The sequence below is a fragment of the Petromyzon marinus genome, chromosome 64 (genome assembly GCF_048934315.1).
Source record: "Petromyzon marinus isolate PM22_M1 ecotype Great Lakes invasive population chromosome 64, UKy_Petmar_22M1.pri1.0, whole genome shotgun sequence".
NCBI classification, from domain to species: domain Eukaryota; kingdom Metazoa; phylum Chordata; class Hyperoartia; order Petromyzontiformes; family Petromyzontidae; genus Petromyzon; species Petromyzon marinus.
Window position 1 is genome coordinate 3,876,373 of NC_133730.1, and position 12,818 is coordinate 3,889,190.

The 12,818-nt window shown below is 54.0% G+C and overlaps 1 protein-coding gene across 4 annotated transcripts in view; it reads left to right on the plus strand.

The window, feature by feature from the left end:
* The window catches only part of LOC116956246 (mitogen-activated protein kinase kinase kinase kinase 4-like), a 168,652-nt gene that overhangs the window by 142,519 nt on the left and 13,315 nt on the right, over nt 1-12,818 (plus strand). For 3 of the 4 annotated variants that reach the window (XM_032977684.2, XM_032977687.2, XM_032977688.2), the window contains 9 exons: nt 890-1,044; nt 5,791-5,881; nt 7,070-7,231; nt 8,969-9,059; nt 9,319-9,471; nt 10,237-10,380; nt 10,703-10,837; nt 11,328-11,428; nt 12,357-12,506. In XM_032977684.2, the coding sequence (XP_032833575.2) occupies nt 890-1,044; nt 5,791-5,881; nt 7,070-7,231; nt 8,969-9,059; nt 9,319-9,471; nt 10,237-10,380; nt 10,703-10,837; nt 11,328-11,428; nt 12,357-12,506 (1,182 nt within the window). The remainder of the gene's footprint in view (nt 1-889; nt 1,045-5,790; nt 5,882-7,069; nt 7,232-8,968; nt 9,060-9,318; nt 9,472-10,236; nt 10,381-10,702; nt 10,838-11,327; nt 11,429-12,356; nt 12,507-12,818) is intronic. The other variant, XM_032977685.2, reaches the window with a different exon arrangement.

The window sequence follows — 12,818 nt, forward strand, 5'->3', positions numbered from 1 at the left end:
TCACGGCGAAGGTTTTAATGGGTGCAGATCGCGTAAAATATTCATGTGCCGTCGTTAACCCCACCGCCGCCCGACACGGCCAATCGGCGAGGTTTGTCGTGCAAACACAACGCTTCAATTGGTGACGTCAGCGCAGCGGCCGTGTGTTTCAGAGTGAACCCACAGCAACGTTTACCATTCGAGTCCCGCGTGACGTTTCGCCCCCATGATTACACCAATGACCAGCTTATAATAGGGTTTTTCCCCTTTTTTCTGGCAACAAAACTGAAACCTTTTTACAAGGATTCATGTCTGCATTAACCACAATACCTGCAGTCAAAATTCAAATAAAAAAACATACTATGATAATATTCTTTATTGTCCTTGAAACTGATTGGTCCACACCAAGGGACGGCTTTTTTTTGAGCATCAACCCAATTGGTGCTAGACCAGATGACGCCAAAAGGCGTCCAGCTCAAAGACAATGCACCATCCAAGTAATGAGGGCTCGGGGTGAGCATCTACATCATTACGCCTTTTGGCGTTATCTGGTCAAGCACCAGTTGGGTCGAGGCTCAAAAGAAAGCCGTCCCTTGGTGTGGACCAATCAGTTTCAAGGACAATGCATCATATATTATCATAGTATGTTTTTTGTTTGCATTTTGACTGCAGGTATTGTGGTTAATGCAGACATGAATCCTTGTAAAAAAGGTTTCAGTTTTGTTGCCGGGAAAAAAGGGGAAAAACCCTATTATTACATTTTGGTACTGGCAAAGGAGGTCTAATGAAACAACCAGCTTCATCAGGCGACTTGCACGGTGATTACAACCACCAACCGCTTCCAGTTTTGCTTGCGCTTTTTAATTTAAATTCTTTGTTTTACCCGCTCACCCACCCCCCGGCACGGCAGCAGACGGTGTCGGGGGCCCCGCCGCGCAGCGCGGTGAAGGTGACGGACTACTCGTCGTCCAGCGAGGACTCTGGGGACTCGGACGAGGAGGGCGAGGTGGACGCGGAGGGCCGGCACGACGGCACCATCCCCGTGCGGGGCATGCACCGCGCCACGTACGTCGTACGCCCTGGCGCGGCTGGCGCTCTGCCACCACGGTGGCTAGGAGATGTTAACCACCTCGCCTGGTACACAGGAGGTCGTGGGTGCGATCCCGACCCTCTTGACGCCTGCTGCTGTATATCTGGAGTTTGCGTGTCTCTCTCTCATCATCATCACGGTGGCTAGGAGATGTTAACTACCTCGCCTGGTATACAGGAGGTTGTGGGTTCGATCCCAACCCTGACGCCTGCTGCTGTATATTTGGAGTTTGCGTGTCTCTCTCTCTCATCATCATCACGGTGGCTAGGAGATGTTAACCACCTCGTCTGGGATACAGGAGGTCGTGAGTTCGATCCCGACCCTCTGACGCCCGTTTTTATATTTGGGAATTTTCGTTTTCTCCCCTTGGTGGTGGCGGCGTGGATTTTTCTCCGGATCCTCCAGTTTTTCCCGACACACATTTAGAATGAACGTGCCTTCTAGAGTATTTGGCTTCTATACATTTCCACATCAGCTATCATTTGTGGCCAGGTCCCTCCTGGAAAAAGAGCTACACAGCTCAGTGGGCCTTACCTGGTAAAATAAAAAAATAAAACTGTTTAGTTTAATTTATCTCTCTGATGTGCGAGGACAAGTCCGTGGCGTGTCTTTCACGCTGCGCGATTCCGGTTCCCGAGCCACCTCGTCAACAACACGCCGACTCGTTAACAACTCACCAACTCGTTAACAACTCACCAACTCGTTAACAACTCACCAACTCGTTAACAACTCACCAACTCTTTAACAACTCACCAACTCGTTAACAACTCACCGACTCGTTAACAACTCACCGACTCGTTAACAACTCACCAACTCGTTAACAACACACCAACTCGTTAACAACTCACCAACTCGTTAACAACTCACCAACTCGTTAACAACTCACCAACTCGTTAACAACTCACCAACTCGTTAACAACTCACCAACTCGTTAACAACTCACTGACTCATTAACAACTCACCGACTCTTTGACAACTCACCAACTCGTTGACAACTCACCAACTCGTTAACAACTCACCGACTCGTTAACAACTCACCGACTCGTTAACAACTCACCAACTCGTTAACAACACACCAACTTGTTAACAACTCACCAACTTGTTAACAACTCACCAACTCGTTAACAACTCACCAACTCGTTAACAACTCACCAACTCGTTAACAACTCACCAACTTGTTAACAACTCACCAACTCGTTAACAACTCACCAACTCGTTAACAACTCACCAACTCCGTAACAACTCACCAACTCGTCAACAACTCACCGACTCGTTAACAACTCACCAACTCGTTAACAACACACCAACTCTTTGACAACTCACCAACTCTTTGACAACTCACCAACTCGTTAACAACTCACCAACTCCGTAACAACTCACCGACTCTTTGACAACTCACCAACTCGTTAACAACTCACCAACTCTTTAACAACTCACCGACTCGTTAACAACTCACCAACTCGTTAACAACTCACCAACTCGTTAACAAATCACCAACTCTTTGACAACTCACCGACTCTTTAACAACTCACCGACTCGTTAACAACTCGCCGACTCGTTAACAACTCACCAACTCGTTAACAACTCACCGACTCGTTAACAACTCACCAACTCGTTAACAACTCACCAACTCGTTAACAACTCACCAACTCATTAACAACTCACCGACTCGTTAACAACTCACCGACTCTTTGACAACTCACCAACTCGTTAACAACTCACCAACTCGTTAACAACTCACCGACTCGTTAACAACTCACCAACTCGTTAACAACACACCGACTCGTTAACAACTCACCAACTCGTTAACAACACACCGACTCGTTAACAACTCACCGACTCGTTAACAACTCACCAACTCGTTAACAACTCACCAACTCGTTAACAACTCACCAACTCGTTAACAACTCACCGACTCTTTGACAACTCACCAACTCGTTAACAACTCACCAACTCGTTAACAAATCACCAACTCTTTGACAACTCACCGACTCTTTAACAACTCACCGACTCGTTAACAACTCGCCGACTCGTTAACAACTCACCAACTCGTTAACAACTCACCGACTCGTTAACAACTCACCAACTCGTTAACAACTCACCAACTCGTTAACAACTCACCAACTCATTAACAACTCACCGACTCGTTAACAACTCACCGACTCTTTGACAACTCACCAACTCGTTAACAACTCACCAACTCGTTAACAACTCACCGACTCGTTAACAACTCACCAACTCGTTAACAACACACCGACTCGTTAACAACTCACCAACTCGTTAACAACACACCGACTCGTTAACAACTCACCGACTCGTTAACAACTCACCAACTCGTTAACAACTCACCAACTCGTTAACAACTCACCAACTCGTTAACAACTCACCGACTCTTTGACAACTCACCAACTCGTTGACAACTCACCAACTCGTTGACAACTCACCAACTCGTTAACTCACCAACTCGTTAACAACTCACCAACTCGTTAACAACTCACCAACTCTTTGACAACTCACCAACTCGTTAACAACTCACCAACTCGTTAACAACTCACCAACTCGTCAACAACTCACCAACTCGTTAACAACTCACCAACTCTTTAACAACTCACCAACTCGTTAACAACTCACCAACTCGTTAACAACTCACCAACTCGTTAACAACTCACCAACTCTTTGACAACTCACCGACTCTTTAACAACTCACCAACTCGTTAACAACTCGCCGACTCGTTAACAACTCACCAACTCGTTAACAACTCACCGACTCGTTAACAACTCACCAACTCGTTAACAACTCACCAACTCGTTAACAACTCACCAACTCATTAACAACTCACCGACTCGTTAACAACTCACCGACTCTTTGACAACTCACCAACTCGTTAACAACTCACCAACTCGTTAACAACTCACCGACTCGTTAACAACTCACCAACTCGTTAACAACACACCGACTCGTTAACAACTCACCAACTCGTCAACAACTCGCCAACTCGTTAACAACTCACCAACTCGTTAACAACTCACCAACTCGTTAACAACTCACCGACTCGTCAACAACTCGCCAACTCGTCAACAACTCGCCAACTCGTTAACAACTCACCAACTCGTTAACAACACACCGACTCGTTAACAACTCACCAACTCGTCAACAACTCGCCAACTCGTTAACAACTCACCAACTCGTTAACAACACACCGACTCGTTAACAACTCACCGACTCGTTAACAACTCACCAACTCGTTAACAACACACCGACTCGTTAACAACTCACCAACTCGTCAACAACTCACCAACTCGTTAACAACTCACCAACTCGTTAACAACTCACCAACTCATTAACAACTCACCGACTCGTTAACAACTCACCGACTCTTTGACAACTCACCAACTCGTTAACAACTCACCAACTCGTTAACAACTCACCGACTCGTTAACAACTCACCAACTCGTTAACAACACACCGACTCGTTAACAACTCACCAACTCGTTAACAACACACCGACTCGTTAACAACTCACCGACTCGTTAACAACTCACCAACTCGTTAACAACTCACCAACTCGTTAACAACTCACCAACTCGTTAACAACTCACCGACTCTTTGACAACTCACCAACTCGTTGACAACTCACCAACTCGTTGACAACTCACCAACTCGTTAACTCACCAACTCGTTAACAACTCACCAACTCGTTAACAACTCACCAACTCTTTGACAACTCACCAACTCGTTAACAACTCACCAACTCGTTAACAACTCACCAACTCGTCAACAACTCACCAACTCGTTAACAACTCACCAACTCTTTAACAACTCACCAACTCGTTAACAACTCACCAACTCGTTAACAACTCACCAACTCGTTAACAACTCACCAACTCTTTGACAACTCACCGACTCTTTAACAACTCACCAACTCGTTAACAACTCGCCGACTCGTTAACAACTCACCAACTCGTTAACAACTCACCGACTCGTTAACAACTCACCAACTCGTTAACAACTCACCAACTCGTTAACAACTCACCAACTCATTAACAACTCACCGACTCGTTAACAACTCACCGACTCTTTGACAACTCACCAACTCGTTAACAACTCACCAACTCGTTAACAACTCACCGACTCGTTAACAACTCACCAACTCGTTAACAACACACCGACTCGTTAACAACTCACCAACTCGTCAACAACTCGCCAACTCGTTAACAACTCACCAACTCGTTAACAACTCACCAACTCGTTAACAACTCACCGACTCGTCAACAACTCGCCAACTCGTCAACAACTCGCCAACTCGTTAACAACTCACCAACTCGTTAACAACACACCGACTCGTTAACAACTCACCAACTCGTCAACAACTCGCCAACTCGTTAACAACTCACCAACTCGTTAACAACACACCGACTCGTTAACAACTCACCGACTCGTTAACAACTCACCAACTCGTTAACAACACACCGACTCGTTAACAACTCACCAACTCGTCAACAACTCGCCAACTCGTTAACAACTCACCAACTCGTTAACAACACACCGACTCGTTAACAACTCACCAACTCGTCAACAACTCGCCAACTCGTCAACAACTCGCCGACTCGTTGCAATGCCGACACTTTGACCGCGCGGGCGTCACAGCGCTCAGCAACAATCGCCGCGCCTCAAGCGACCCCCGCCGGTTAACGTTTCTGTGCCGTTTGCCTCCTGTCAGCCACCCGTCGGCCGAGACCCTGATCGTCCATGACGAGGAGGACGAGGAGGAGGAGGGGAGGGACCCGGAGGGAACGTTCATCCTGCACGAGGTGGGGCGTTGCTCGCAGCCACCCTCTTCCGGGGGGGGGAGGCGGGCGGGCGGGCGGGCGGGCGGGCGGGGAAGTGGGCGAGCAAACGAGCGAGCAGACCCCGCGAGCCCCCGAACGATCGCTCCGCTCGGCTCTCCCGCGGGAGTTAGACGCGACCGGGAGGCTCTCAATTCCAGCCGGGCTCTCCCCACGCTCCCCTGCCATCCGAGTGATCGACTGGCCGCTGTCGCTTCCATTGAGCTGCTGGTGGGAGGAGACTTGCTGTCTGAGATTGCAGGCGGTGCCGTCGGTGAAGCCTAGAACATCCTGAAGGCGCTTCGTTGTCGCTGTCTGAGCCTTGGGCGTTTATCAGTCGTCGTGTTTTCTCACAAAGTAAAGCAACGAGCTCATCTCCTAACACCAAAGCTTGCGAAACTTGAAGCTGCGTTGCTCGGTAACGGGGTTCAAAGCGCGTTGCACTTTGAACCCGGTGACCCTGAGTTAAATACCCGGCCACAACCAACGTCGGCCAAACCGGGCCTGGTCCCGCAGCCACTTCGCCAACCAAAACCCGCACCAGTGACCGGCGCGGTGAAGTATGGTCAAACGGCCTCCGTGAGCGACGCGGCGCGGGGGAATGCTCCTGCATCCTGCGGTAGATTTCGGCAGAATGCCGCGAATCGTTGCGGAGGTTGCGGGCACATCTGCTCGCTCGACGTACGGATGAACGGAAACGATGTCAGACGGCCGGCGATAGCCCAGCGTTGTGGAGCGTCCGGGACAATCGCATGTTCTAGCCGATTGTGATTTTAAGCACGGCCGGGCCAAGTGCACGCTTCAAAGAAACGCACCCTGCTGTTCAGGACACGTGCGGCGATGTCTCGTGCGTACGCTCTCGAGCATATGCCGGCTTACTGCATTTGAAGCTTCAAAAGTTGACGTTGGATTCGCGTTAAAATGTAATTACAAATTTGCCTTCACAGCCGCTTTGTTTGAACCCGAGGTCCACCACGAGCACGCGCGACGTTCTGACCCGCGCTCGTGGGATTCCTTTCCCGTCGCCCGTCGTCGGCGTTCCCGCTCCGTACGTCGCCGTGGCTCGGCTGCGCCGCGTCGCAGATCCCAGGATCCACCGTGTTCTGACGTCGGTTTCCCCCGTCCCGTCCCCCCCCCCCCACACCCCTCTTCCCACGCACGCTCGCGCTCCAGAACGGCGGCGACAAGTCGTGCGGGCAGCTGAACGGGCTGTCCGCGCGCAGCGGCGTGCTGCCAGATCTGCTGCCCCAGGGCACGGGGGGCGGAGCGCTGGGGGCCGCTCCGGGCTGCCCCTTCTCGGCGTCGTCCTCCTCCTACCAGGGAGACGGCGAGGAGGTGAGAAGAGGGGGAGGCCCTCTCGGCGGGGAAGGGAAGGGTGGGCACGAGTGAGCGAGCGAGGACAGGAGAGAGTGAGCGAGCGAGGACATGAGAGAGTGAGCGAGCGAAGACAGGAGAGAGTGAGCGAGCGAGGACATGAGAGAGTGAGCGAGCGAGGACATGAGAGAGAGGGCGAGCGAGGACATGAGAGAGAGGGCGAGCGAGGACATGAGAGAGAGGGCGAGCGAGGACATGAGAGAGTGGGCGAGCGAGGACATGAGAGAGTGAGCGAGCGAGGACATGAGAGAGTGAGCAAGCGAGGACATGAGAGAGTGAGCGAGCGAGGACATGAGAGAGTGAGCGAGCGAGGACATGAGAGAGTGAGCGAGCGAGGACATGAGAGAGTGAGCGAGCGAGGACATGAGAGAGTGAGCGAGCGAGGACATGAGAGAGAGGGTGAGTGAGAGTGAGCGAGCGAGGACATGAGAGAGAGGGTGAGCGAGAGGGAGTTATGAGAGCGAGTGGCCGATTGAGTGAATGGGTGTGGAGCGCGAGCGAAGAAGTGTGAGTAAAATGAGTTGGGAAGCGAGGTAAGCGAGGAGAGCGAAGCAAGTGGGTGAGCGTGGGTGAACGAGCGAACCTGCGAACCTGCCATTCTCTGTCGCCATCCCTTGGCCATGAGTGACATTGCTGCATTTTGCTCCGTGTGATTTTTAAATAGATAATCACCCAGAAATGTCTGTCCGTCCCGCGCGTGACGTCACCTCCCCCCACCCCAAGTGACTTCACCCCACATGAGGCCCACCCATCCTCATTAATATTCATGAGTGGGTGGATTTTTTTACACTGGCGCACAAGAAGGTCGTGCACTCCACATACCGCACTCGTCCACAATAACCATGAGGGGGTGACGTCACTCCACATGCCGCACCCCTCCCCAATAACCATGAGGGGGTGACGTCACTCCACATGCCGCACTCCACAATAACCATGAGGGGGTGACGTCACTCCACATGCCGCACTCCTCCACAATAACCATGAGGGGGTGACGTCACTCCACATGCCGCACCCCTCCACAATCATGAGGGGGTGACGTCACTCCACATGCCGCACCCCTCCACAATAACCATGAGGGGGTGACGTCACTCCACATGCTGCACCCCTCCACAATAACCATGAGGGGGTGACGTCACTCCACATGCCGCACTCCTCCCCAATAACCATGAGGGGGTGACGTCACTCCACATGCCGCACTCCTCCCCAATAACCATGAGGGGGTGACGTCACTCCACATGGTGCACCCCCCCCCCCACCACCTCATTAATAATCATGAGCTGAACAATTTTTCTATTGAATATCTCAGATGAACTGCAGTACACACCCGTCCTTGGGCGGGCAGAGAAGCTAGTTTTAAATAGAAAGGAGCGGTGGCGGAGTGGTTCGCGCACCGCACGATGGACCCAAGCGATAGCGGAAACCGGCTCTGGGAGCCGCCCTTAACGACGGAACCCCCCCGAAGACGCACATTGCGCGGGGGGGGGGGGGGGGGGGAGGTCTTCGTCCGGCAGCGGATTGACGGACGCTGAAAACCCGTTGGGCGATATTTCTCCAGTCGGTTCGCACTCGCACGGCCTGGATGCCACGTACCGCGGGCGTAGGGATCGGGTTTGACCGTCGGCTGGGTGGCAACGGGCGTCGCGCGCACCGTGACCCTTGACCGCCCTCGCACCGCCCTCCTCCGTGCCGCGCGTGCAGGCCGTGAGCCCCCGCGCGGCCCAGAAGGCCATCTCCACGTCATCGTTCGCGCCCTTCGCCGAGAACGGGATGCTGCCCTCCGGATCCGTTTGTGAGTTTGGCCGCCACGGAGTTTCCCCCTCCCCCCCCCCCCCCGTTCTGCCCCCGTCGTCGGCCGTGGTTTGTCCTTTGCCGTTTGACCTCGGACGGGGGTTGGTGGGGGGGGGGACGTTGGGCGCAGGTCGACTTGGAGTAGCCCTTCACATTTTTTATGTTTTTTTTCGTTTTTTTTACACAATTATTTTTTCAATAAGGCCCGGAGCGGGGCCCACCTTAACCGAGCGCGCGTGCCTCTCCGCCCCTGCCCGCAGTGCTGTCGACGCCCCAGGCCAGCCGGCTGGACTCGCGGAAGGGCTCCGTGGTGAACGTGAACCCGACGAACACGCGGCCGCACAGCGACGCGCCCGAGATCCGCAAGTACAAGAAGCGCTTCAACTCCGAGATCCTCTGCGCCGCGCTCTGGGGTGAGACGCGGCCTCGGAATTTTCGACGAATTTCTTTCCCCCTCTTTTTTCCTTCCTTCTTTCCTTCCTTCCCTCCCCACTGGCTTTACGGCCGAGTGGGAGCCGGAGCCGTGCCCCGAACCAGCCCGGCGCGGGTTTGACAAAGCGCTGGGCCGGTTTTTATCCCACCGCGGAAGCCGAGCGGTGCCGTTGTCGCGGACACGCGACGGCGCCGTCCTTCGCCTCCCACCCCCCCCGGTCTTTTGAAGCGTGTGTGCTCATCGCAAGTTTGGTTTCCGGCTCGGCATTGATATAAAGTCGGTGGGTGAAAATCCAACCCACACTTTGACGGCCCTGTGCTGGCTCGGCTCGGATTGCCCCAGTGGGAAGAGAGGGGGGGGTTGTAAAGTTTCCAAACGCGTCCCTGTTTTACCCGGCAGCTGTCGCTGCCAGCTCCCACACCGTGCGTGCCGCCGCTGATACCTCCCAGAAATCTGTTCCATCGTCGCCGCACCTCGCGATTCTTGGCACGGTTGGCTACGTACGGGGCGAAAGAAGTTCCGCACGCGTACAAAGAACTGGGCCGGTCTCTACGTGTGGGAGGGGGGGGGGGGTGGAGGATTGGGATGAGTTTGGATTACCGATCATTTCTGGGGAGCGCCTGCCGTTGTGCTAATGACCCGAACGCTTCCGTCCCGTGGCTGGTTGCCTCCCCCCACCCCCCTCACCCCCCCACCCGCCCCCATCCCCCCACCCCCACCCACCCACCGCGGTGCCCGTGTGTAGGCGTGAACCTGCTGGTGGGCACGGAGAACGGGCTGCTGCTGCTGGACCGCAGCGGGCAGGGCAAGGTCTACCCGCTCATCAGCCGGCGCCGATTCCAGCAGATGGACGTCTTGGAGGGGCTCAACATCCTTGTCACCATCTCGGGTGGGTCGGCGGCGGTGGCGGCGGCGTCGCAGGCACACGGAGTCGGCGAGAGAGAGAGAGCGGTGGGGAGAGATGGAGACTGAGATGATGTAGAGAGTCAATGCGGGCAGGCAAGCAGCAGTAACTACGGGCGTATGCTATCTCTGTCGTGATGGTGATGGTGGCGATGGTGGCGATGTTGATGTTGGTTATGGTGATGATGTCGGCGATGTTGATGGTGACGATGTGTGCAGGCAAGAAGCACAATCTTTGAGTGTGCCACCTGTCGCCGAAGTGTTGGTAATGAGGGTGATGATGATGATGATGGTGACGATGTGGGCAGGCAAGAAGCACAAGCTGCGGGTCTACTACCTGTCGTGGCTGCGCAACAAGATCCTGCACAACGACCCCGAGGTGGAGAAGAAGCAGGGGTGGACTACGGTGGGCGACCTGGAGGGCTGCGTGCACTACAAAGTTGGTGAGAGCACCGCCCGCCCACCCCTCGCCTCCCCCGGCACTCCTTCGCACGTCTTCAAATTCGCTTCGGGGCTCCGTCTCGTGAGACGTGCGTAGCTCCGTGTTAGATCTCCATCCGCCTCTGTCCGCCCGGCGATCGGCAGGTCATCCTGTGGTGGGTCAACTTGTGGGCACTCCCGCCACAACGAACGTCTGGCCAAAGTGTAAGAGGAGTAGGCCAAGAAGCACCCTTTACGGGAGGGACTTTCGCGAGCTCCCTCTCAATGGAACCCCCAATCCGCCAGCAGTGACGTGGGAAAGCAATTGCAGGGGGCCGCGCCTCTACCCACAACTTGCTCTTCGTGGCGTGACAACGCGTGGGAAAGATGGGGGGGGGGGGTGGCGTGTGTCACGTGACTGCCCTGTGACTCTGCCCCGCGCGTCATGTGACTTCCCCGTGACTCTTCTGCCGTGACTCTGGCCCGTGCGTCTCGTTTCCCCGCGCCTGGCAGTGAAATACGAGAGGATCCGCTTCCTGGTGACGGCGCTGCGCAACTCGGTGGAGGTGTACGCCTGGGCCCCCAAACCCTACCACAAGTTCATGGCCTTCAAGGTGTTTTGCTCGGTTGCGCACGCACTTGCACGGCGACACAGACTAAGGTCACCCCCACCTCCGCCCCCACCGCGTGCTGGTAGTTACAGCCAGAGCCAGCATCATCAGGCAGTTGCCAGAATCGTGAAAATGCCCAATGGTCTTGGGCCTCAAAATAGATGGTGTGACGTCAACAACGTGCTACTCATTGTCAATTTGGGTAGAGTCGCTACTGTGGCTTGCGTTCCTCGCTGGCTGGGGTCGCTTAATTGGCGGGTGTTGCTGGTTGGCTAGCGTTGCTAATTGGCTAGCGTTGCTAATTGGCTTGTGTGGTGGGTGAGACGCCGATGCAATTACCGCTTGGGTTTTACACCAACTGCGTACGCGTTTAAAGCACGTCGGTGGCCTACACCAGAGTCTATTAGAATATATCCGTCACTGGAAAAATCCTACGTGAATGCACCCGCTAGCTCGAAAAACCTATAAACGCCGAAAAAAAATACTTTAAAAACACTTTCACCGCTGCCTTAACACTTGCTCACCCCAGCACTCGCTCACTCACTCGCTCACTCACTCGCTCGCTTGCTCACTCACAACTGACTCGCACTCTCACTCATTCGCTCTCTCACTCGCATCACCATTCAGTCGCTCGCTCACTCGCTTCACCGCTCGCTCGCTCACTCACTTCAGCACCGACTCTCATCTCGCTCGCTCACTCGCTCAGTTCACCACTCGCTCGTTGACTCGCATCGCAATTGACTCGCACTCTCATACCACTTGCTCGCATCACCGCTTAATTACCTACTGGCATCACGCCCACTCACTCGCTTGTCCACTCACTCCCCCGCTCAGACCGTCGCTCACTCACTCTCTCGCGCTTGCTCGCTCACTCACGGACTGAGGTGGGTTGCCCCCCCCCACCCCCCCACCCCCCCCGTGTGCCCACCAGTCGTTTGGCGAGCTGCCACACCGCCCCCAGCTGGTGGACTTGACGGTGGAGGAGTCCCAGCGACTGAAGGTCGTGTACGGTTCCAACGCCGGCTTCCACGCCATCGACGTCGACTCGGGCAACCCCTACAACATCTACCAGCCCACTCACGTGAGTGGGACACTGATACCCTCATGGGTAGTTACTTTGATTGATTGATGGATGAAAGGAAGGATTCATCGATGGGTATGTTAACGCATGGAACGTTTGATTGATGCCCGGCTGGATTTATTAAAGGATGGACGGATCGATTAATTGAACGACGGTTGAGCAGATTGTGCGTGTGAGCATCGATAGATCACAATTGATCAAATTGACGGCCGATTCCTTGACGACGCGTCGACGGACAATGCATGTTGACCGCACCTCCGACCAGCGCGGCTTGGCTAGGTAATAGTGGGAAAGAAGTGAAGTGTACGTACA